Source organism: Megalops cyprinoides, chromosome 1 (genome assembly GCF_013368585.1).
Source record: "Megalops cyprinoides isolate fMegCyp1 chromosome 1, fMegCyp1.pri, whole genome shotgun sequence".
In the NCBI taxonomy this organism is placed as follows: Eukaryota; Metazoa; Chordata; class Actinopteri; order Elopiformes; family Megalopidae; genus Megalops; species Megalops cyprinoides.
The window spans coordinates 31,969,247-31,993,601 of NC_050583.1; the positions used below are offsets into that span (position 1 = coordinate 31,969,247).

Consider the following 24,355-nt stretch of genomic DNA (forward strand, 5'->3'; position numbering starts at 1 on the left):
ATGATTTTGAAAAGTTATCTGAAGCCAAGTATGTGAAGAGTTGCTTTTTAACTATGAAGAGGTCAGACAATGAAACAAACAAAAAGGATTGACAAAATAATGATTAACAGGACACATAAATGCTTGAATGAAACACAATTTAGTATCACACACACTTGGTTGTAAACAGATCATGAGCATAGATTTGGGAAACCTGCATCTACTGTAAGATAAATCGCTACAATTGGTTTTTGCTAACAATTTAATTTCTAAAAGAACAGGCACATACTGTTTCCCAATGCACTCCCAGCTGATTAAACAATAAAGATGATGCTATATAGACACAAAATACAGCATCCTCAGTACTGGTAAAAATCCTAATTTCAAAACCCTTGTATGATAATCAGTAATGTAACAACTGCGTTCCCTCAGAAAATAGTTCATTTGAAAATATCTCCAGTTTACTCCACTCCACTAGAAAGACTACGGGCTCCAGTTTATTCAATTCTGTGAGAAAGATTAATGCCTCCAGTTTACACTGTTCCACTAGAAAATAACATTTTTTCCCCTCATATAGAAAGACTAAAGCCTGCAGTTTACACTACCCTACTAGAACAGAACATTTTATTTACAAATGTAGGAAGATTAATGTCTCTGGTTTACTCTACTGCACTAGAATATAACATTTTATTTACAAATGAGAAAGACTAAATGCAGCATGTTGCTTGTTGTATGTCGTATTAATAGTATTCATTACAATCATCATAAGAATGATGTCCATGTCACTGTTTTGTCCAAAAATATATCTGTGTCATCAGGAGTGAATCTACACTGCACTGAAATCTCTGCTAGTCAGCTGATCTGTCAGTCCTGTCATTCTGCGCTTACCACATCTTATCCCAGGAGAAAGAAACTCCAGTTTGTGGCTCAAAAAGCCACTACAGACACATACATATAAACATAGATCTTTACATTTGTTATAGTAATGAGACCACAGACGCAAATCTTTCATTGAACAGGAGCCACAGCACTGCAGCATAATCCTCCACCACATATCATGAAATGCTACAGCGCTTGTTAATCTGATGTGTGGTTTTACAATGTTCCGTAGGATTCACTACGGCCCTCAAAAAGGAATTTTGTGCTTCCTGTGCGCCATACCTAACAGCGTTCATGCTGAATTGCTAGCTAATCAATCTCAGGACTTCAAAGCCAAAAAGGATTATTTTGCATGACAAACTAAAGTTAGTTGTGATCTTGACATTACCATATTTTGGTAACTGGACATTTTTTCCAATGATTTTTTTCACCTTGTAATGTTCTTACAAATTGTAAGCTGTGGTAACACATGAAAGAAATAAAGGCATCCTTTTAAATTTTTGTAGGATAAAATTGTTTTCTTCATAATCCTAATCTAAATCTTGTGACAACTGTGTAGAGTGTGTATCAGAGCAGTGCAAATAAAACTACACCTAAGAGAAAGGGCACAGGGCTGTTTTAGTGGTTTTATCTAATTTAAAAGCACCACCAGTAATGATGGCCTCTATAAATTATTCAAAACAAGAGATTATTATTTTCATTATTATCATTAATGCTGACAACAGCAGCCAACAATTCTACAATAGTAATAATTATATTTTCCAAATGCAATTCATTTCCTATAATGTGAAAAATGTACAAGAAATGCTTTATGGCTTTTCTTCACAGGTTTTAAAAAGAGAAATTTTCATTAATGCATCTATAAGTTTCAGGCATGCAGTATTGTTTTTTTTTTCCTAAGACCCTGGAGAACTACTGCCAGTTAGTGACATAAATGTTGTCACCTAATTAGTACAAATGAATTGTTGTTCCAAATACAAGACTCTGTACCGCCTTCAGCTATTACAATAGTTTAGTCACCGAGTTTAAGTGACATTCATGGACTCTTGGAATTAGTTTACCGACCACATTCAACACATAATGATTGCTAATTAAAAAGAGTGATGCATGATTGGCAACCACATTTCAGCTGTGCATTCAACATAGTCACCTGTTCATTTAAGGTCAGGTTTTTAAAATATTTATTTTTAATTAGCTCAGGAGAATAATGAGAACAATAGCCTTTTTCTTTATGTATATCATAGATATTTAAACTGCTGATAAAAAGCCCCCATATAAAACAGTTTTAACTGTTTTTTTGGAATTTTTCTAAAATGATGTGCCAGACACACTGAAGCAGTTTTTTTTTACTTGATGAAATGACATCTTTTTAAGATAAAGAATGTCATAAAAAAATCAAATATGAATTTATTTCAGAGGGATACGTGAAACAGGCCTGTAATGTAATTTTGTCATGGTTGTCAAGATTTCTCAGCAACAATCAGAGCAAATCAATGTAATGTATAGATCTTAAGGTGGTATTTATAGTCCAGGCAAACATGATTCCTATTTGCAGTGTCCTTTCTTCACTTCTCACAAAATACATGCATATATCGCTAACCGAAAACTTCATCTTGGCTCACTTTTCATTTTGACTCTTGAAAACATTCTCATGGGAAGTTGAATGTCATTTCAGAAAATTCTCACTGAACTGCTAATTTGTATTGTGGGTACTAGAGAGATGCTCAAATAGAACTCTGCTTAAAAAAAAAAAAAAACATAATATTTGCTCACCTTCCTTTCCATATATTTCAAGGTTCAGTATATACTAGCAAGTCTCCATTCTTAATGCTAAAGGTTGGGGATCAATTTTTAGTAGTCTGGACACCATACTGCATCCTAGTGTTCCCATTTGTACTGCACTCCATGACTTCACTCACCACAGACCTTCCGTATCTCCTGCGGTCTCATCATTAAGGTCCCTCTTGTCTACCTCCTGTGTCTTCCACCTACAGCTGACCTATGCAAGCTTGTAAATCACCACATCTAAAAAAAACATGTAAGAGAGAATTAAAAGGATTTAAAATACAGATGTGTACATTCTGACTCTTAAGCTTCGTCTTTTTTATATACATAGCAGGTACATACTTGCTTTTACAATTACCCCTCCATGTCTAGGCTGAGTAATGACGCAGAAGCTGTGTTTCTAGCATTATCAGAAATAGCTGCCCAGGGGTCTACAGTTTGCATGTTGTTCTAATACTGGCCCCATGCCCTGTATGCTGTGGCCATGGCTAAAAAACATTAAAAAAAAGTTCCTTTTAATGAGCCAATCAGAACTGCAAATAGTTTTGCCTTTTTAGAGATACAAACCCAATTACAAGTATTTTATTTGTATAAAACACCGTGGAATTATGGACTATTTCAGTTCAATGCAATACCAAAATCAGGAGTTCATGCAGATCATGGTCACACCGTCACCCTTTGCAATGACTTCACACCTCAGTGACAGTAATGCTAGCGGTTGCAGAAGATGTGTGATAGTTCCACAGTCCGGTATAGTGTATACTTTCATTAGAAGCAATTCTAGCAGGTGATATAAGTACTTCAAGACTTTCATGATTAAAATATTTGGGGCTGAAGAATAAGAGGATAGATTAGTCAGATTAGTTACCAAAATTTAAAAAATGCATAGTTTTTTTTGATTACCCATTACAGGAAAAAAAATGAAAACATTTAATCTTATACAAACATGTTCTATTGTCTTGCACGGCAGGTAAAATTCTTTTTAGTTTGAACTTTGGCTCCAGTAATACTTTTACGAATGCAGGCTGAGGAATACGTGACCATGTCCTTTTCACAACAGCTGGATAAATAGCAGTGGAGCATTATGGAATTTTAATTAGATGGAAAGCCTGCACATTGAGTTGAGCGAAAGCAAGCAGCATCTGATTATAGACTGAAACTGAATTTTTGTTGGTTTCACGCTGTTCTTTTTTTCTTTGTTTTTGCCTGTGGTCTATGGTAGAGATACTGGCTTGAAGATCAGGGTCAGAATGAAAAAAAATCACAGGATAAAGACAAAGCCAATTACCTGCGCAGGGACAACTCAATATGCCGACATGTTTTCCACTCCTTTTGATTAAAGCAGCTCGCACTGCACAGTGAAATTACAAACTTGAGTCACATATCCCCTTGATCCCCACAGACTCATCTGATTTGAATCACTTACAGTCTTAAGCATCAACCATTGCTGGAGGCAGAATTTAATTTTTAAACTCTTGTAACAATGCATGCTACTCGCTAGGAAACCTGTTAAAGCCCACGTTTTATTCAGTTATTACTGTCTTTTATCATTGGAATCTAAAACATAAACCTTAAAAGATCTCTGAGAAGCCTATTTAAACAATATTGCTTGGCATTTTACATTCCAAATATTTAAATAAAGCAGTCATATTTACGTGTATGAAAACTGTGGGGGGAGGGGGTCTCCAAGGACTACATTTAAGTTGGGAAGGGTTCGTTCCTCTAGACATATCCCTCTGATACATTTCTTCAGATATTCCTGCCATTTAAGTCAGCCTTCAAATTTTCATTGCATGATGATTTTAAGTGATGTATTGTACATTAAATGTTAGCTTTGGCACAGCTGGGGTCCTGACGTTATAAGCTAAAATAAAAGAGTTCTGAATGATTAAGTAGTTAGGGGACTGAAATAATAATGCTAATGTCCTGTGTGCTGCAACTCATACGGAGACCAGCACTGAGGTTATAACAGAAACAGAGAAGCATTTCAGAATTGAGAATGAATCCATGGACAGATACAGCCACAATTATGAAGAGACAGTTAAGTCAAGATTCTACATGTCTTATCAAACAATCATCAAGACTGTTATCTGACCTTCAGAATATACTGGTTTTCTTCACTGTACACAATTTCAGCATGGGCCTAGCAGTTTCCTGAAAGTCAGACTTGAATTCAATATGTTACACTGAAAGTATTGACCAGAAACAAGACCCTTCTGGACATGAACTAAAAGGCTAATAGATCATCAGATGCATTCAGAAACAGTTTTATGCATTTTTGTCTTTTAAAAAATCAGATTTACTAGCCATTCATTTCAAACAGCAAATTTGCTCATTTCCAGATATCCATTAATATTTATGTAACAAAGTTTAAAGGAATTAACTATTCATTTTATAATTTAATCAAAAACCATTCCAATTAAATGGTTCTCATGAAATGACCAGCTCCTTAGAACAGTACCTTACTGAGGTAATCCATGATAATATACCAATTATACTCCTACAATCAAAACTCAGTTGGTGGCATTCAAAAAATGCATGTTTCTTCTCCCTAATTTAGTATCTAGTATACACCAGGCACAGAATTCAGCAGCCAATTTGGATGCTTTATTTCATTACCAGCAGCAGTGTTAATCTGTGTTTTGGATGTCTTGCAAGTCAAAATTGCAGAAATGGCACCGCCTAGTGGAACATATAAAAATAACATACTTGCACTGAATCCTCAATATTAAAGGGCACATGGAACAGCTCCCTGAAAAGAGATCAATATTTCACTTCACTACCACAATTTAAGTCTACTGGGAACTTGAAATGACTTTGAAGTTCACTGGAATAAGGTGATATCTTTTTAAAGAGCAACCCAAGAAAATGGTTTGACTGGACAAGCCGCTGAAGTTGATGGCTCCTACAGGTATTATTGGGGGATCCTTAGAACAAGATTTCAGTAATTTATAATTCAGAGCACAATCCTAAAAACTCCAGAAATAAGTAAAATGACTCATTTTCTATAAAAACCTCAAATTAAAGCAGAATAGCGACACGGGTTCTCAGTATGACCAAAGAAACATTTACATCACTGAAAACAAATAATTTTTTACTGTGAACAACTGTATACCAAATCCAGTTCAAAGTCTTTCTAAAACAGATTTTGGAATATGATATGGTAAGGCAGTGAGAACTAGACATTTCTCAGATTTACAGGTTTTACCATGGATTAGTGACAAATATATTTAAGAAAATGGGACAGGCTTAACTGCCATTATTTAGATCCTATACAAGGAGAAAACACAGCCTTCCCTCATATGGTGTAGTTAGAAAATTGTCATTCAGCAAATAAAATTAACTACTGTGTAGTTCTAACATTGGTATTTGGAAAGCACACAAGTAAGTAATACGACAAATCAAACAACATATTTCTGACACTCTAGGTTAGAGACTGAACACCACTGAGACGACAGAAACACTCAGACATAATGCCAGAAAATCAAGTGGTTTCCAATTTGATACACAATATGAAAACAGTAAAAACAGTAACACACAAGTTACTTTAGATCATATCTCTTGCAAATAAATTCACAAATTACCTTGGAGATTTCAGCATGCTGGGGATAAAAGCAAATATCAGGAAACCAGAGCTACCCTCCCAGCTATACAAATCATGTCAGAAAGCTGACTGAGAGCTCAAGTACAGTTATAACTTACATCATATAGATATCCAGTATGTTAAGGAAAACATGTATTATTTGAACATGACTGATTCACTGTATACATACAACAGCTTAAAACAGGCAACCAAAACAATTCCTATCTATACCAAGAATATCAATCACTGCATTATGGTGTACAAAGTCCTTCACTACTGCTTGTCAGGAACATGGCCTTGCCCATCTTTGTTGCCCTCTTCTATTGGTACCACTGTCTCTTCCTTCTGGTCAGCAGCATTATCTGCAGCTCCTTTGTCCTGCTTCACAGCCTCCACTTCCTGCCCACCTGCTCCTTCCTGTGATCCCTCAGTCCTCTGAGGCAGGTTTTGTACTTTATCCACCTTCACCACTTCCTGCACATTGAACTTCCTGAACAGCATATAGTCCCGCACCACACTCACACAGCACACACTTTTAATCACCTCAATGATGATGGTGTATTCAGGGTTAGTGAGATCCACTTTATTGTTGGGGTTCAACTGCCCAACTAATCCTGAAGGTAAAAATAAAAACAGAAAAGAAATATTTAAATTAGTGAACCCCCAAAGCATTAGGTAACACAGAGAAGCAACCATTTCCAAACACATTTAATATGCAAGGGATCCAACTTAGAGCCTGTGGAACACAACCCTCTGCCTCATGTCTATCTCTCTGAGCTTCCACTTGTGCATATTTTTCTACATCAAATATGAAGGTCATTCAGTGAAAAAACAGCTGAATCAGTTTCAAAATGCAGAGAAATACAAGCTCTTCAGATCAGTATTTGATCTGATACTGGCCTGATATTATGTACAGTGCCCTCTAGAATTATTGGCACCCTTATTTAATATGAGTTATAAAGGCTGATAAAAATTCCCCTTACTGTTTATCAAATGTTGTCTTTACTCAGCAAATAAAGAAAATATATAAATTCCATAAGAGCCCATTACCACAAGAAAAAAGTCACAGGTGATCCCAAAATAAATTTTATTCCGAAAAAACGTGTCGTAATTATTGGCACCCCCTCATTTAGTATTTTGTGCAATCCCCTTTTGCCAACAGAACAGCACTGAGTCGTCTCTTGCAACCTTTTATATGACTTGAGAACACAGAAGGGATTTTCGTCCATTCCTCGATGCAAAATCTCTCCAGATCTTGCAGAGTCCTGGGTCTTCTCTTGTGCACTCTCTTCTTGAGCTCAACCCACAGGATTTCAATTGGATTTAGGTCAGGGGACTGGGATGGCCATGGCAAAAGCTTGATTTTGTGTTCATTTAACCATTTTTGAGTGGATTTTGATGTGTGCTTTGGATCATTGTCCTGCTGGAAGATGCAACCACGACCAAGTTTTAGCCTCTTGGCAGAGGCAGCCAGATTTTGATTTAAAAACACCTGGTAATTCCTGGAATCCATAATGCCATGTATGCGAACAATACTGCCAGGGCCTTTGGAGGAGAAACATCCCCACAGCCTCCATCATATTTAACGCTTGGTATTAGGTGCTTTTCTCTGTAGCCATCTTTACTTCTATGCCAAACCCACCTTGAGCATTTGGAGTCAAAGAGCTCAATTTTTGTTTCATCTGACCACAGCACCCTGTCCCAGTTAAAGTTCCAGTGGCGTCTGGCAAACTCCAATTGCTTTTGTTTGTGGCGAAAAGATGGGAAAGGCTTCTTTCTGGCGTATCTTCCAAACAGTTTGTTGGCATGGAGGTGACGTCTTATGGTGGATTGGGAGACATGGTGACCCCAAGATACTACCAAACTCTAATTCTGAAACTGTGATGGAGATCTTTTTTTTTTTTTTACTTCTCTGACCATCCTCACTGTGGCTGCTGACAAAATAGCCTTGCGTCCTCTTCCAGACTGGTTCATGATAGGTTTGAATTTCTTAAACTTCTTAATGATTGCCATAACTGTTGATGTGGGCATTTTAAGTCAAGCTATTTTCTTGTATCCATTCCCTGATTTGTGCAAGTCAACACACTTTTGCCTTATTGCAATGGAATGCTCTTGAATCTTTCCCATGGTGATGGATGACTAAGGGATTTGGGCCCTTATGTCACCTCATTTTTACACCCCAGTGAAACAGGAAATCATTGATGACTGCTTAAAGTTTCCTAAACACTTAGGCCAACTTAAAATTATTTAAATATGCCTGGGATCGTACTTCATTTACATTTCCTTAATTCAAATTTCTTGGGGTGTCAATAACTGTGACATATGTGATTTTGTTTTAAATTAATTTAGCACTAGTGGTTGCTTTATTCTCAGACTAAACCTACCTCAACTAAAGGAAAGTTTTTTTCTATTTTCAACATAATATTAAGATAACTGATAAAGTGAATTTTTTTATAAGCCTTTTCAATCATCTTTAGCAAGGGTGCCAATAATTCTGGAGGGCACTGTATGCAAAAATTTCTGATTCTGTTATGTATTGGATTGTGGCTTCAGCAAAAGTACTTACCTGCCAAAGCCTTAATGACTTCCTCTCTCTTATTGTGGCTGCTGTTGCGGGCTTTGAAGACAATCTGAAAAGTGCCCTGGTTAGGGGTCTTGAACCACGGCTCCAGGAAGGTGCCCAGGTACTTCTCCATGTCCTCAATGAAGGCCTTGCAGGTTCCACTCACTGGCAGCATTCTCAGGATGACCCGAGATTTCTTCTTTTTTGTTGTGTAAAGGTCTTGCAAAATGTGGTGCACCAGTTTGTCAGGGTCTGTGTGAGAGAGACTTTTTAACCACAAATAACACAGATGTATGCAAAGGCCCATACACATAAGAACTGCCTGACAGAGGCTTAGACACAAGAAAACGGTAACCATGAGAAGCCTTGTCAATAAAGGGGAAAGTTGTTAGATATGGTAATCATAAAAGCCCCATCAAACTTGTTCATCTTGTAGAAATACAAAATCATAATAAAGCTAACCAAAACACAAAACTCTTTCTGCTAATTACATAACATTCATTTTTCCTTTATAGATATTTTTACAAACAATAACTTGAATTTTTTTGCTACCAAAACACTTTTTCCACACCTCAGAGTGAAGCTTATTATTGACAAACAATGCATGTGCAAGGTCATTGGATAGAAGAGAGCACCTGCAGCATATGCTGCATTCCATGTGCTGCACTACACAAAAATGTGTGTAATCATAAGACCATGTCTTCTCTGAATTTTTGGCATACAAGACCTCACAATTTTAGATATAGGCAGCTAAAGGACAACAGGTTGGACAGAACCTGCTTAGTATGAACAAATAATAAAATAAGTGTGTAGAAAGTTACCAGTTAGCATTAGTACCTGTAACATATGTCAACCTCACCTATATTTTGTGTCCTAATGAAGACAACATTGTTAGCCCCACTGTCCAATGCCTGGAATCGCCTCTCTCTTTTCTGTGTAGATGAGCGAATCTGTTTGACCTCCTTCTTCAGGGCTGCCTCTGCATCATCATCATCCTGGCCATCATTAACATCACTGTCACTCTCGTCAGCATCAGAAAACTGAAAAAAAAGAAGAGGATAACTATCTTTATACATCTGACATCTAATTATCAAACACTCTGGCCCCTGCGTTAGGCACTAATATAATTATTTAACCAAAATGTTTCATGGTACAACAGTTGAGAACAAATCGTATTCAAAACGACTTGGAAAAGTTCCACAGAAGGTGCATATGACAAGATAGTACCTTCTCTGGTCCATACAACTGGTCTGCATACTCGTTTAGAAGGCTGAAGGCTTCTGCTGTGCACTTCCTCTCATTCATGTTGCACGTGATGAGAATCCCCTGCATTCCAACCTCTAGCTCGCGGGAAGTTTTAACTTTCTTGTTTCCATAGTTGGCATAACGCTTTTTGTTCCTTTTCCTGGATTCTGGTGTTTCCGCCATTCTTTACCTTTACACAAAACATCGCCATAAGTCAGTTGGCAGGCAGAACAAAGACATTAACACAAGTAAATGACTCTTTACAGTAATTACCAGCTAGATCGCTGCATTTAAGACAACCACATCAAGCCAATTTGCGGAGTTACCATAGGGAGACGTTAAGATGTTTTCCCTATGCAAGCTCGCTATTACGCTATTAATGCTTGCAAACACTAGAAAAACAAATAAATACAAACTGTTAATCTTGCACGCTAGGGAACCACCTTGCTTTTGACAAAGGAAGTCTCACTTGTTGAATACCTTGTCCAGGATCTTATTCGGATTGTTTGCTAGTTAACGTATAGCGAGTAAAAGAAACCTGCTTCCCAAGTATACCCATTCATAGCTGATTGTTAGGCAATATAATCTTATTTTGTACTCGCTTATGTCTGAAACTATAAAGTTTTTTCATCGTCCAATTACACACGCATACCTGTTTTAACCTGCGTTTAATCACACTCGCTGTGCTAACCAGCTTTCCACACGTGCAGCTCCCCAAATCTTCCTGCTGCTTTTACGTCGCTTTGCTTACGTAATGTTTCAGCGACACCATACCGCCACACTCAAGCCGAAATCACACCGCACCAAACAAATGGAGGACGAAACCTGTCGGGGCAATTCCTCTGTCGTTAGCTTAGCTGCAGTTTAGAGTTTAACACAGTTTTAAACACGCATGTTGCAGAAGAAGTCACGTGGCTTCTTAAGCCCCATTGCTGTGTCATCGGTACCTGTGGTTTAACCTACTGCTGAGGTTTAACTTGATCTCAGTTGCTGTCTTCAGAAAATTTTCATATCAGCCACTAGAGGTCACTTTTTGTGCGTATTTGCTTAACACCTGACACTGAAGTGGTTTAAAGAGAGTTTCCCCCCATGTAGGCCTATGTCTTCACTTACTTTGACTGTGAAATAAAAGCTATATAGGCATATCTCTTTATATAGTCCTATAATTAAGGTTTGCGGAGATAACTTTCTATATATATATATAGAATAGAATAGAAAGCCTTTATTGTCATTATACAAAGTACAATGAGATTTCAAGCTTCTCTATACAGTGCACACATAACTTAAACATAGGGAAATATACAATAAGACTACGTAGAATATAAAACTATAGTAGAATATAAAACTATAAAAGTATAAAATATAAAACTACAAACAACTGTACATAAACTCTGCAAAGGTTGTGCTAAAGTGACTGAGTGGCTAGATATGCAGTTTGGAAGGAGACAACTAAAACAGATTGTGCAAAAGGGCACTTAACAGGTAGTTATGGTATAATAGTGCAAATCTGCTATGATAAGTCAGTGCAAGTTCTTAGTAGCTTTGTGGTGGTGATGACATTGCCAGTGGTGAGCGGGCATGTCAGTTTCTTAGTGCAAACTTGAGTTGAGTATGGAGACAGCTCTTGGGAAGAAACTGTCTCTGAGTCTGTTTGTTTTGGCTGATATGGCTCTGTAGCGTCTTCCCGATGGCAGCAGGTTGAAGAGGTGGAAGCCGGGATGTGTATAGTCCTTTATGATGCTTCTGGCCCTGCCTAGGCATCGGGAGTTGTAGATGGTGGTTAAGGTAGGTAGAGGGCAGCCAATAATCTTTTGTGCGGTGTTGGCTACCCTCTGCAGTCTGTGCCTGTCAGCTCCTGTGCAGCTTGAGTGCCACACTGACACAGCGTAGGTCAGCAGGCTCTCAATGGCTGATCGGTAGAAGGACACCAGCAGGTCAGTGTTGAGTTGCTCTTTCCTGAGCACTCTCAGGAAGTGGAGTCGCTGCTGCGCCTTCTTGACCAGTGCTGTGGTGTTGGTTGTCCAGGAGAGGTCAGCGGCGATGTGGACCCCCAGGAATTTGAAGGTCTCCACCGGCTCCACGCTTTTGCCGTTGATGTACAGGGGGGCAGGGGCGGCTTTGCTCCGTCTGAAGTCCAGGATGAGTTCCTTAGTCTTGGAGATGTTCAGCGCCAGGTTGTTCAAGGCACACCACTCACTGAGTCTAAGGACCTCATCTCTGTAGGCCGCCTCGTTCCCCTCTGTGATCATCCCCACCACTGTTGTGTCGTCTGCAAACTTCACAATGATGTTCTCAGGGTGGGTGGGTCTGCAGTCATGTGTGTAGAGAGAGTAGAGCAGTGGGCTCAATACACACCCTTGTGGCGAACCGGTGCTGAGCGTGCGGGGGGATGAGAGGTGGGGACCAAGCTTCACATGCTGGGGACGGTTGATTAGAAAGTCCTTTATCCAGGAGCAGGTGGTGGGTGGGAGTCCCAGGTTGGCCAGCTTGGGGATAAGAATGTCCGGAATTATTGTGTTAAAGGCTGAGCTGTAGTCAATGAATAGCATCCTGACATAGCTCCCCTTTTTCTCCAGGTGGTTCAGTGCAGAGTGGAGTGCAGTGGTTATTGCATCCTCAGTGGATCTGTTTGGCCGGTATGCAAACTGATGCGGGTCAAGCGTGGGAGGAAGGCAAGCTTTGATGTGTCTCAGCACCAGTTTCTCAAAGCACTTGGTGATGACTGGTGTGAGAGCAACGGGGCGAAAGTCGTTGAGGGTGGCTGTGGGTGACTTTTTGGGGACTGGGATGATGGTGGCCGATTTTAGGCAGGCTGGGATGGTGGCTTGTTCCAGTGACAGATTGAAAATGTCAGTGAAGACTGGAGCTAGCTGGTCAGCGCATGCCTTGAGTACTCTCCCTGGTACTCCATCCGGTCCTGTGGCCTTCCTGGGGTTGACGGCGCGGAGCACGCGTCTCACGTCCTCCAGCTCCACGGTGAGTGGGGGGGTGGCTGAGGTTGGTGTGGGTTGTGGTGGGGGATGGAGTGGTGTGGCTGGCTTCTGAGCTTGGGCCTCAAAGCGTGCAAAGAAGCTGTTAAGCTCCTCTGCCAGTGCTGCGTCTGAGACCCCAGGCGTCGCTGCAGAGCCCTTGTAGTTGGTAAGAGACTGTATGCTCTTCCACACCTGTCGGGGGTTGTTGAGTTGCCCTTCTATCTTCTCCTTGTAGTCTGCTTTGGCGGTCTTGATGCCTTTCCTCAGGTTGGCGCGAGCTGCGCTGTAGAGCGCTCTGTCACCAGATCTGAAGGCTGCATCGCGGGCCTGGAGGAGTGAGCGGACCTGGCTGGTCATCCACGGCTTCTGGTTCGGGTACATCTGGATAGTCTTTTCCACAGTGACCATCCCCATGCAGTACTTGATGTAGGATAGTACTGTGTCTGTGAATGTAGCCAGGTCCTCATGCTGGAATGTCTCCCACTGTGTCTGTTCAAAGCAGTCCTGGAGTCGGGGGAGGGCATCGTCAGGCCAGGTGTTAATGGTCTGTCGTTGGGGCTTTGTTTGTCGGCTGAGGGGGGTGTATGCAGGGGCCAGGAAGATAGAGAGGTGATCTGACTGGCCCAGGTGGGGGAGGGGTATGGCTTTGTAAGCATTCTTGAGGTTGGAGTAAACATGGTCCAAAGTTTTACCTTCCCTGGTTGAACATTTCATATATATATAGACACAGAACAAACAATTTAGCGATCGAACACATTTATTTATTTCACAGCCACTCATCCAAAACAATTGACTCATCATTCAAACACGATCCAGACCAAAATGCTTATAAATAGAGGGTTACAATAAAGTCGTAACTTTAGTTCCCTTTCAGACACTTCAATGACGACAGGATCCAGGAAGGGTCTTATTTATTCATTGCAGGGAAATAAACTTTATTTTTGGCCGATGTGAAGTCAATTGTATAAGAAATATATAAGTCTAATAACAATTACAATAGTCCATAATATTTATATTACACTGAGGATCCAACTCGCAAAGAATCCTAAATTATGTCATTAAGTGCCATTCTTGTTAACTCTATGTTCTAGCAGAGAATATCTGTACGGCCTCTGGTTCTGGTTAGTAGATCTCCAACTTCTGGCTTCCAGACAGTTTAACTGCGAATCAGCTGACCCCGTGCGTGTTGTTACACAGTTAACACGTTTAACCTAACGCTGCTCGTTAAACTCATGATATTTCCGTTTTAAGTAGTAGGCCTACAGTTCTAAATCACAGCTAAGATAGCTGACAGAGCAATTGTCCCATCAAAATTAAATAAACAACATAGAAATACACGAAATCAAATAGAAATAAATGATTGCATAATGTAATCATGTAATCAGTAGGTGATTTGTTAATTTTTAACAGAAGGGATGGCAGATGCACACACAACACTCTCTGCTACTAACTAGGGGATGGAGAGGGGTGATGCATTTTGGTCATTTTGCTGACCAGGGGGATAGCATCCCCCCTCATATCGCCTACTGCGTGTAATGTAGGCCTAATGTAATGTAGAAAAGGGCCACATGTTTCTGTTTCTGTCTTTGTCTTTGGCTTTGTTTGCGCACCACCCCCACCTCCCACAGGCACTTGTTTACAACTCAGTTGAAACCTGGCCAAACCGGTCCTGCTGCTCCCCTTATCAGCAAGACCCCCACAGGTAACTCGAGGCACAGGCGCACCCCCAAGGACGGCCCCCAGGTCACCATTTGCCCTCGGACCTGCCCGTATCTTTTGGCCACCAATCAGGGCCTCAATAGGGCCAGGGATACGGGACAGTATAAAGGTGGTAGTGACCTCCCCTACCTCAGTACCGCAACAATATCTGGGAGGTGAAGAACTGGGGAGACCAAGCCTTTGGGGACCAAACATTGTGCTGTTGTTGTGTGCATCTGTGCCAAAGTAAGTAGTATGCCTAAGTTCAACTGGTTGTAATACAATTGCCTGTAGAGAGAGAGGGGTGTGCATGTTAATTAAGATAGTGTGTCCATGATGTGTAAATGTTTCCACAGCCATGAATGCAGTTAAAGCCTGTATGCCCCATACAATGTTATCCCGGTGCAATGTACTTTGCAACACTGCGTAAATGCCTGTTTGTATATTGCACATTCGCCATGTAACCATCAGTTCTGATTCATTCTCCCTGCTTACTCCTTGCAGGAAACCACACACACATACAACACAAACCCTCGCATCCATCCATTCAAAATCCCCAATAAACAACTGAACCCTGAACCTGACTATTGTGTCCTGACCGACACCCCACTGTGACAGCAAATTAGCCTGAACCTGGTTACGGGTGAAACTGCCCCCTCAGTTTCATGTAATGTAACAAATAATGAAATTAAGCTTTAAATAAACAGGCAGTGAGCGTTGTAATGAATACAGATTTCATATTTGTCTGAGGGCCATGCATCTCCCCGCAATTTTGTCTTTTAATTATGAAAGGCACACATGTCTGAGTTTGAGTGTTCTGCTTTGTTTATAATTCTTGGAATTCTCAGTGCAGCTCTGTATGGGAATATATGACTACTGCGCATTCTCTCTCTCTCCCTTTCAGTCTTATAGACCAGTGTTTTTCAACCTTTTTCGAGCCAAGGCACATTTCTTTCATTGAAAAAATCCCGCGGCACACCACCAGCTGAAAATGTGAAAAAAAGAGCTTATTTTAACAATATAAGTGTTATATTGTTAATATAAGCGTTTTTTAACATTGAAGAATGACTTTATATTATAACGTCTTGAATAGGAATCAAATAAACACAAAGAAAAAAGTATTTTATAATCTTTCATATTTATACTCACTCAGTGTGAAACCTGGGCCTGTTTGGATGAACACAGAGCTGATATCCTGGCAGGAATCGATGAAAGACACACACGAAGCTCTTCCTCCACAGCTCTCAGTCTTTCTCTGTTTTTAGTTTTTACAGCAGTCAGGCTTGAAAAGCTCACCTCACACAGGTATGTTGTGGAAAATGGGAGCAATGTCAAAATAGCTTTGTTGGCCAGCATGGGGAACTCCTTCGCAGCTGCCAACCAAAAACTGTCCAAAGGTAGATCAGCAAAGCTTAGCTTGAGACCACGATCTTGTCTCAGTTCAGTTAGTTCCTCCTGCTCCTGTAAAGTCATGTCCTTTCCAACAGCTGATGCTGAGCTGAATGGGTTCCTAACCCAGTCAAGGCACTCCGTGGAGGCTGAAGAGAAATAAAATGACATCTTCTCCTCAAGAGTTTTCAAATGTTTAACTATTATCTCACACAGTGCAGCAGTATTAACATCTTGCCAATTATTGGTGAGTGGGAACATTTCAAGATTGCCACTTTCCACATGTTGCTGCCAGAGTTGCACCTTTGAACGGAATCCATTTATTTTATCTGTACTTGTAAGCAGGTTTTCATTTCGGCCTTGCATTCGTGTGTTCAGTTCATTCAGATGATGAAAAATATCTGCCAGGTATGCCAGCCTTGCACACCACTCATCACTTGCAAGCAGCTTTGCGTAGTTGGACCCCTCATTTGTCAGAAACACTTTAAGTTCCTCTCGCAGCTCATACACACGGGCCAGCACTTTGCCGCGCGACAACCATCGGACCTCCGTATGAAACAGCAAGGCTTTATGCTCCGCTCCCATTTCTTCACACAAAGCCGCAAATATGCGACTTTTCACAGGTCGTGACTTCACAAAGTTTACCATGCGCACAACATCATCCAACACAGGAACGAGGTCTGCTGGTAAAGTCTTGGCTACGAGGGCTTCGCGGTGTAAAAAACAGTGCGTAATGATCACATCTGGGGTTTTTTCCTTCACTCTGCTTACAAAGCCTTTGGTGCGCCCGACCATGGCTGCAGCTCCATCAGTGCAGACACTCGTGCAGTTTTCCCACTTAAGTCCTCCTTTTTCCAGATATTCTGATGTGATCCGAAAAATTTCCTCTCCTGTTGTTTTTCCTGGCAAAGCCTTGCAAGATAGAAAGTTTTCTCTGATTGTGTCTCCATCTACAAAACGCACATTGGCCAAGAGTTGAGCATGTCCACTTATATCAGTAGACTCATCAAGTTGCAACGCAAATTTATTACTGATACGGATCTTGTCCAAAACCACACTTTCGATGTCTGCAGACATATCATCAATACGTCTGGAAATTGTGTTATTTGAGAGAGGGACTTTGGCTATTTCTTTAGCCGCTTCGGGTCCGAGCATCTCATTTACAATGGCTTTGCAGGCGGGAAGTATTAATTGCTCTGCCACAGTGTGGGACTTTTTTGATTTAGCCACAAGTTCAGCGACGTGGTAGCTAGCTTTGAGGGCTCTCTCGTTTACCTTTGCGGTTTTTCTCATGAAAGTTGCTTGTTTCTCCGTGTGTTCACGCAGGCGAACAAAATACTCCACATTTTTGTTTTGAAGTGAAGGGTGTTTCGTTTGGAGATGGCGTTTAAGCTTACTTGGGACCATAGCACTGTTGGAGAGCTTTTCACCACATACCAAGCACAACGGAGTCGGTGCCGTTGCATCTCCGGTAAAAGTAAATCCAAATGCAAGATAGCTTTCGTTGTATTGCCTCGCGCCAGAAACTTTGCTGGACGTCTTTGCTTTCTTTTGACCTCCACTCATACTAGGGCCTTCATCTGGGTCCGGATTTTGTCCAGGGTCCAATTCAGAGTCAGCATTTTTCCTCTTCAAAAACTTATCCACCGCTTTAACCGTCGTCCTGCTATCCACCTGTCGCTGCATCCATGCGTCACTAATTCGCTTGTCTCATGTAGTACTCTTCCATACCAGTAGGTGGCAGCAGCAGCAGGTAGCTAGAGTCTAAGCACAAGGCAATTAGCTACCTGCTGCTGCTGCCACCTACTGGTATGGAAGAGTACTACATGATTACTCTGCCAGGCGCTAGACTGCACAGGCACACAAATTGGATAATTTCCCACGGCACACCTGACAATATCTTGCGGTGTGCCGCGGCACAGTGGTTGAAAAACACTGTTATAGACTGCAAGTTGAATAATTTATAGAATATCATAGCCAACACAGGCCACAATTTGCCTGCATACTACTACCCTGCAAATCGGCTGAACTAAAAAGGACAGTAGTAGCCTACAGGCTAGTGATGGCCAATTTCCATTGATCCAGCAGTTCGATTCGGTTAACAAACTCACTGTTTTATTCTCACTTGTACACTTACCCATTTGGTGCTAGAGTACAAATAAATCCAAACAGGCCGTCTTCATTGGACGGACGACATGAGTGTTTATTGAATTTTGGAATATCAGGTTTTCTTTTTTGTATGTGACAAACGGCACAGTATCACCACGGACCGAGTTACCCACTTGTTGTGTAAGGAAATACACATAATTACGTGAACGACATCGAAATAAATGAAGGAATTGAATGGACTTCAATAACTGAACGAATCAGTGAGTCGATAAACGGCATCATATCCACACGGGCAAGAACCGAAAGAAATGAATGAACGAACCAACTGTGGGAGGCACTGAATGAATCAGTGTAGGCCTACCGTGTACTGATTCGTTCAGTGTTTGGGGCGTTTACTTCCAGTGAAGTTCTGATATGCTGCCTGAACAGCAGCCCGTACCAACTTAACTTTTTTTTCCTCCGGTCTTTGTCATTTCTGGGTTCAGGGTTTACTGTCGCAGTTGTCATTCAAAGCACCTGGGCGGTGTTGCCTGATGGGTGAGTCAAAACAACGAATATCACTACAAACGCTTTGATGGTTAGCGAGCTGCACACCACTACAAACTAAACACTTCCTGGGAACCAGACCTGATGTTGTTTGAATGCAGGCTAAGTTCTCCGCTCCTTTCGTGTCGTTGTTTCGTCCAAGATGTCCGCAGAATCTGTAGATTCGTGTCTTAAATGCATGTCAAGTGACGTTGAAACTGTTGAATGCGTCACTTATTAGAATATTTTTGTTATTTATTTGTTCTTACAAACCGTTGGCCTCTGCAACAGTGGTCCGAATCCAGTGTTTTGCTTTTCAATAGATCCTTTTAGTGAAGAAAGTGCAGAAGTGCAGTAATGCTTGTAGAAATGCTTCGGTTTATTACGCAACCACACATTTGCATGTTGTTATTGAGACTTGTTTTTTTCGCCCGTCCCCTTTGATTTCAGATGATTAGAATGTTGGCATTTATAACGGGAACGTCGTCTTTCCATCGGCACACTTTGAAAGTGCTGCAACGGAGAAAGGACATTTCATGTTGTGCAAAGAGATGTCATCAGTTCCAAGGATACAAACCCTGTGTTCCAAATAATTTCAAGGATTATGAAAACCTCAGACAGGTCTACAATCCACAAGTTCCTGAGTATTTTAACTTTGCAAACGATGTGCTGGACAAGTGGGCAGAGAGAGAGAAGGTTAATGGAATTATTATTATTATTATTATTATTATTAATCATCATCACCTTTATTTGTCAGACTCAAGGTCCACACAAACACAAGACAGACATAACATACAACATACATAAAAAAGGAGTATTGCACTTCTCATAAAAGACACTTGTACCAGTATTTCCACATGGATGACTGGTAGTGTAGCGCACTAAATCTAGGATTTGACAGCATCAAAACAAGGTTGTTCTGGGAGTTGTTCAAGCGACAAATATATTTGTACATCAAATTTCTCATCAATGCCTGAAAGGTACTGACATGTGCATTACAAAACATGTCACTTGCACTACAGGACCTGGGTTTCTTGAGCAATGTCCTCAGAGAATCATTAAGCAACCTGAAGCTTCTGCATACTAGCTCTTTTAAATTTACACCACAGGGGAGCAGTATACAGAGGGGTACAGTAAGCTTTAAAGAGATTAATCTTTACATCAACTGAGCACATCTGGAATTTCCTTGCCAGAAAGTTAGCTTGGGCATATAATATGCGACACTGCCGATATATATCATCATCATCGCAGAACTGATCTGTGATGTAGTGACCCTATTATTATTATTATTATTATTATTATTATCATTATCATTATTAAAGAAGATTTCTTTATTTGAATTTATTGATATGACTGTCACAATGTTCTGAACAAACAAAAAACTGTTTTTAATTTATTATGATCACCTCTACCATTTTGGTTGTGGAAGGTTAAGTGAAAATATGTACATGAATAATTTGCTTGCCATTTCAGTGTGGAGAAAAATCACCGAACCTGGCTTTTTGGTGGGTAAATGACCAAAAGAATGAGATCAAATGGAGCTTTGAAGAACTAGGATTCCATTCTAGAAGAATATCCAATGTTCTGTCGGGTCCCTGCAATCTACACAAGGGAGACAGAGTGCTTTTGATCCTACCCAGACTCCCAGAGTGGTGGCTCGTGAACGTGGCTTGTCTTAGAACAGGTTGGTGTAAATATCAAGTCTAGTTTTCTGTGCAAGGACAGGAACAGAGTGTATTTTTTATGTATTTAAAAAGCTTACATCATACTCTCTCTAAAATGCCTTTTAGTAAGGTGCAAATCTTATCACCTCACCACCAGTCTGTGAAGTACAGTGCGTGTCTGCTTATTTCTTAAAATTTATGCCAATGATATGTTATCAGATGTTCCTGTGAACTACTGCCTACCGTTATGTGAGCTTCTATCAGTACAGTGTGATATTCCGTTTAGGAACAGTGTTGATCCCTGGGACCTCTCAGCTAACAGCCAGAGATATCCTCCACAGACTGTGCACCTCCAAGGCCAAATGCATCATAACAGATGACACCCTGGCCCCAGTGCTTGATTCTATAGCTCCAGAATGCTCTTTTCTCAAGACAAAACTTCTGGTGTCAGATAGAAAGAGAGAGGGCTGGATGAACCTTGGGGAGTTGTCAAGGTAAAACACACAACAACCTCCTCTAACTGGAATCAGAAGTAAATAATACAGCTGGAACATATGCAAAGCATTTCCTTTTTTTGTGTCCAAAGCATGGCATCGAGCAACCACACCTGTGTGGAGACGAAAAGTGATGACCCTATGACCATCTTTTTCACCAGTGGTACTACGGGTTCTCCAAAAATGACACAGCACAGCCACTGCAGCTTTGGGATAGGACTGACTGTCAATGGCAGGTGCTGTCATAGCAGGAGCCTTGTTTAATGTTTACCGATGTTTAATCTCTGCCTTTTAAGCTTTGTGTAATGTGTAATATCTCTGGGTGAAGGTACTGGCTGGATCTGACGGATCGGGATGTGCTGTGGAATACCTCAGACACAGGATGGGCTAAGACTGCCTGGAGCAGTGTATTTGCTGCCTGGATCCAGGGAGCATGTGTGTTTGTGCACCACATGCCAAGGTTTGAAACCAAAACAGTGATTGAGGTGTGTTTGACAGTGAGAGTCAAAACAATGAAATATTTTAAGACATTATTGTGCACATAAGATTATAAAACGTCAAAGATATGTTACATAACGCAAAGTGCTACTGTGGCATTGAGCAAATAGTACTAAACAGCAACAACTCATTGCTACAGGAAACATGTCTCTGTTTGTCAGGACAAATTAATACTTTAGTCCAGTTATAGGAAGCACATATTACTGTACATCTACCCTCACAGTCCCAACAGTTCTCCCACTGAGTCTGTGCAAGGACAAATGTGACCCCTTGGAACAGTTTTAGCTCATGGCAGAATCATTTCATTCAAAAATAAAAAAAGACTAATGCAAATTACCTTTAATTATCTCTAGCTTGGTGATCTAGACTTTGTGATCCTGTTCCAACTCTTGATTCAGGTTGTACAACAGGATTTTCTTCTGTCAGGTCCACAATGCCTCTTCTTTTCTGGAGTCATTAGTTTGGGGTATTATACCCTTTACAGTTAAATTTTGACATGTCTGTGAAAGTATCTTGTATTTAACGTTTCATCTTCAACATTTTTTTTTTCAGACTCTGGCCAATTATCCAATTTCAACATTCTGCACTGCCCCAACTGCATATAGAATGCTGGTACAAGAAGACCTGTCCAGGTTTCAAAACTCAGATTATATTACTCTTAATCATGTTTTCTCTCTTCCTTTTAAATGGACTTCTCATAATGCAGAGCTAGTTCTGCTAAAATATTAATCTCATAAGAATCCAAACTGGTGAAAGTTATGCTAATTTTAATGACACACACTGAACATCTCATTTTATTTTCTGGAATTAAGGTACCGGTTTCAAAGCTTGCAGCATTGCTTGTCTGCAGGAGAGCCCATTAACCCTGAAGTGATGGAAAAATGGAAAGCCAGCACAGGATTAAATATCTACGAGGGATATGGACAAACTGAAACTGCAAGTTGTTGCATGAATCAAAACAATAAAGCATTTGGCATATACAAATTTAGAATTTAAGATTTAACGTCTTTTTTTAATATTTGCAGGTGTTAATTGCTGGTACTTTTAAAGGAATGGATATCAAACCAGGGTCTTTTGGAAAGCCATCTCCAGCATATGATGTGCAGGTAAAAATGTAATTGATTTTATAGAGCAGAAAGTATGAAAGGATATGTACTTTTTTATCAAATAGAAATATTAACCATGCAATTCCTAACATGACATTTAATAAGCTTGGTTTTTATTTCCAGCTTTTATAAAATGTATAGACCTTAATCAGTTACCATGTGATGCTGGTTTCAGGTCGTGGACGATGCTGGTAAAGTTGTAGCTCCTGGAGTGGAGGGAAATTTGGCCATCAGAGTGAAACCCGTGAAGCCCTTCTGCCTATTCACTGGATACACAGTAATCACACTTTGCTTTGATCAATTTGATTAATATGCTTAAGATACAGCAAATATCATTTCTCAAGGTGTATTATATGTACCACTGTGTGAACAGGACGATCCAGAGCGAACGGCACAGTGCTACAGAGGGGATTTCTATCTGACGGGCGACAGGGGAATAATGGATAAGGATGGTTACCTGTGGTTTGTGGGTCGAGCAGATGATGTCATTCTATCTGCTGGGTAATCATGTTACTTGGAACTTGGTTTGATGAGAGAAAAAAATTAGTTGGGCATTAAAAAGAACCAGACTTAGTCCCTTCCATGTTGGTTTTTGAGGCAACAACTCTTTATCACTTCATGGTAGAAAATGCAATGAGTACAGTAGCACATTCTTTAGAAAAAAAATTGAGAAGGTGTATTTTTCAGGTATCGCATTGGCCCATTTGAAGTTGAAAATGCGCTGATTGAGCATGAAGCTGTGGCAGAATCAGCTGTGGTTAGCAGCCCTGACCCAGTCAGAGGAGAGGTACCTTTAGTGTTGAAGTATTTTACCTAATTTATCTTGTATCCAAAATAAGATGAACCCAAAAGAAGATGAAAATACCAGTATCAATTTATTTTTTTCTTCAGATTGTAAAGGCATTTGTTGTACTGAGCCCAACATTCAAGTCATGCAGCCATGATCAGCTTATAGCTGAATTGCAGAGGCATGTGAAGAAAGTGACTGCACCATATAAATATCCTCGCAAGGTAATGACTTTGTTGGATGGAATTGGAATTACTATTAATAGTTACATTATCGACGCAACAGGAAATAAAACTGAAGCCATATGTATGCTTTGCATGATAGCAGATAGCTTGCTGTGGTTTGTTACACTTTATGACACTGAATCACCATAATATGCATCTGATTTCACCTCTTCACTGTTCCTCAGTCTCCAAACTGTGCTCGTAAATGACGGGAAACATATTTATCTAAAGATCTGTGTGTGTATGTGGTCACTTCTTCACCTGAATACTTAAACACCAGCCTTGGATACTGGACAGCCAGTATTCACACTACTGTGTGACATACAGTAAATACTGAAATTCTGTACACATTTTTCTCCTCAAAGGAAATTGTCCAATTCCAGATTAACCTTTTTAACATGTTCCTCTTTGTTAGATTGAGTTTGTGGAACAACTTCCCAAGACTGTGAGTGGTAAAATAAGAAGAGTTGAGCTGCGGAACAAAGAATGGGGAAGATGTTGAAGTAGAAACAGCTTCATTTTAAAACATCTAGATTCTAGAACTTGATAGAGCCAAGGATGTTATGCTATGGATAAAAAGCGTCTGCTAAATGAATAAATGTAAATGTAAATGTTTCACTCATTAGGTAACTCTTGAACACGTTTGTGTGATTGTTGCTTGATTGTTTATTAAAAATGTCCCATTTCTTAGTTAAAAACACCATGTCTGAATACAAGGGCGGGTTACAGTGCACTACTGAGTGAATAAATACATACATAAAATACATTAATTTTCTCAGCTTCATTATTTGATTTTACCATCATTTATTCTTTACCTGTCTGAAGCGGTTTTGGCTGCATTTTATTGTGCAAAAG

The 24,355-nt window shown here is 40.2% G+C and overlaps 2 protein-coding genes across 2 annotated transcripts; one reads left to right on the top strand and one right to left on the bottom strand.

Moving 5' to 3' along the window:
- Nucleotides 1-6,233: 6,233 nt before the first annotated feature.
- thumpd1 (THUMP domain containing 1) lies at nucleotides 6,234-10,770 on the bottom strand. Its single transcript, XM_036544461.1, has 5 exons — nucleotides 10,687-10,770; nucleotides 10,017-10,224; nucleotides 9,649-9,829; nucleotides 8,793-9,041; nucleotides 6,234-6,840 (listed from the first exon to the last, which is right to left on the bottom strand). Exons 2-5 carry the CDS (start codon nucleotides 10,215-10,217, stop codon nucleotides 6,500-6,502), a joined length of 972 nt encoding a protein of 323 aa, XP_036400354.1. The 5' UTR covers nucleotides 10,218-10,224; nucleotides 10,687-10,770; the 3' UTR covers nucleotides 6,234-6,499.
- A 7,827-nt stretch (nucleotides 10,771-18,597) lies between these two features.
- On the top strand, nucleotides 18,598-24,266 carry acsm3 (acyl-CoA synthetase medium chain family member 3). The gene is made up of 14 exons (XM_036534656.1): nucleotides 18,598-18,739; nucleotides 19,178-19,423; nucleotides 20,201-20,411; nucleotides 20,678-20,885; nucleotides 20,978-21,121; nucleotides 21,214-21,370; nucleotides 21,936-22,015; nucleotides 22,196-22,319; nucleotides 22,409-22,489; nucleotides 22,665-22,766; nucleotides 22,863-22,990; nucleotides 23,177-23,276; nucleotides 23,381-23,500; nucleotides 23,916-24,266. The coding sequence occupies exons 2-14, from the start codon at nucleotides 19,178-19,180 to the stop codon at nucleotides 24,000-24,002; spliced, it is 1,788 nt and encodes a 595-aa protein (XP_036390549.1). The 5' UTR covers nucleotides 18,598-18,739; the 3' UTR covers nucleotides 24,003-24,266.
- The last annotated feature ends 89 nt before the right edge of the window (nucleotides 24,267-24,355 follow it).

What these genes read in the sequence shown, in the direction of transcription:
- thumpd1 (XM_036544461.1), bottom strand. Translation starts at nt 10,217, where the DNA reads ATGGCGGAAACACCAGAATCCAGGAAAAGGAACAAAAAGCGTTATGCC. An exon ending in AGTTGTATGGACCAGAGAAG is followed by an intron (nt 9,830 to 10,016) that starts GTACTATCTTGT and finishes CTTTTTTTTCAG; the next exon opens with TTTTCTGATGCTGACGAGAG. An exon ending in AGTCATTAAGGCTTTGGCAG is followed by an intron (nt 6,841 to 8,792) that starts GTAAGTACTTTT and finishes TTTTACCTTCAG; the next exon opens with GATTAGTTGGGCAGTTGAAC.
- acsm3 (XM_036534656.1), top strand. Translation starts at nt 19,178, where the DNA reads ATGATTAGAATGTTGGCATTTATAACGGGAACGTCGTCTTTCCATCGG. An exon ending in AAACCAAAACAGTGATTGAG is followed by an intron (nt 21,371 to 21,935) that starts GTGTGTTTGACA and finishes TTTTTTTTTCAG; the next exon opens with ACTCTGGCCAATTATCCAAT. An exon ending in GCCTATTCACTGGATACACA is followed by an intron (nt 22,767 to 22,862) that starts GTAATCACACTT and finishes CTGTGTGAACAG; the next exon opens with GACGATCCAGAGCGAACGGC.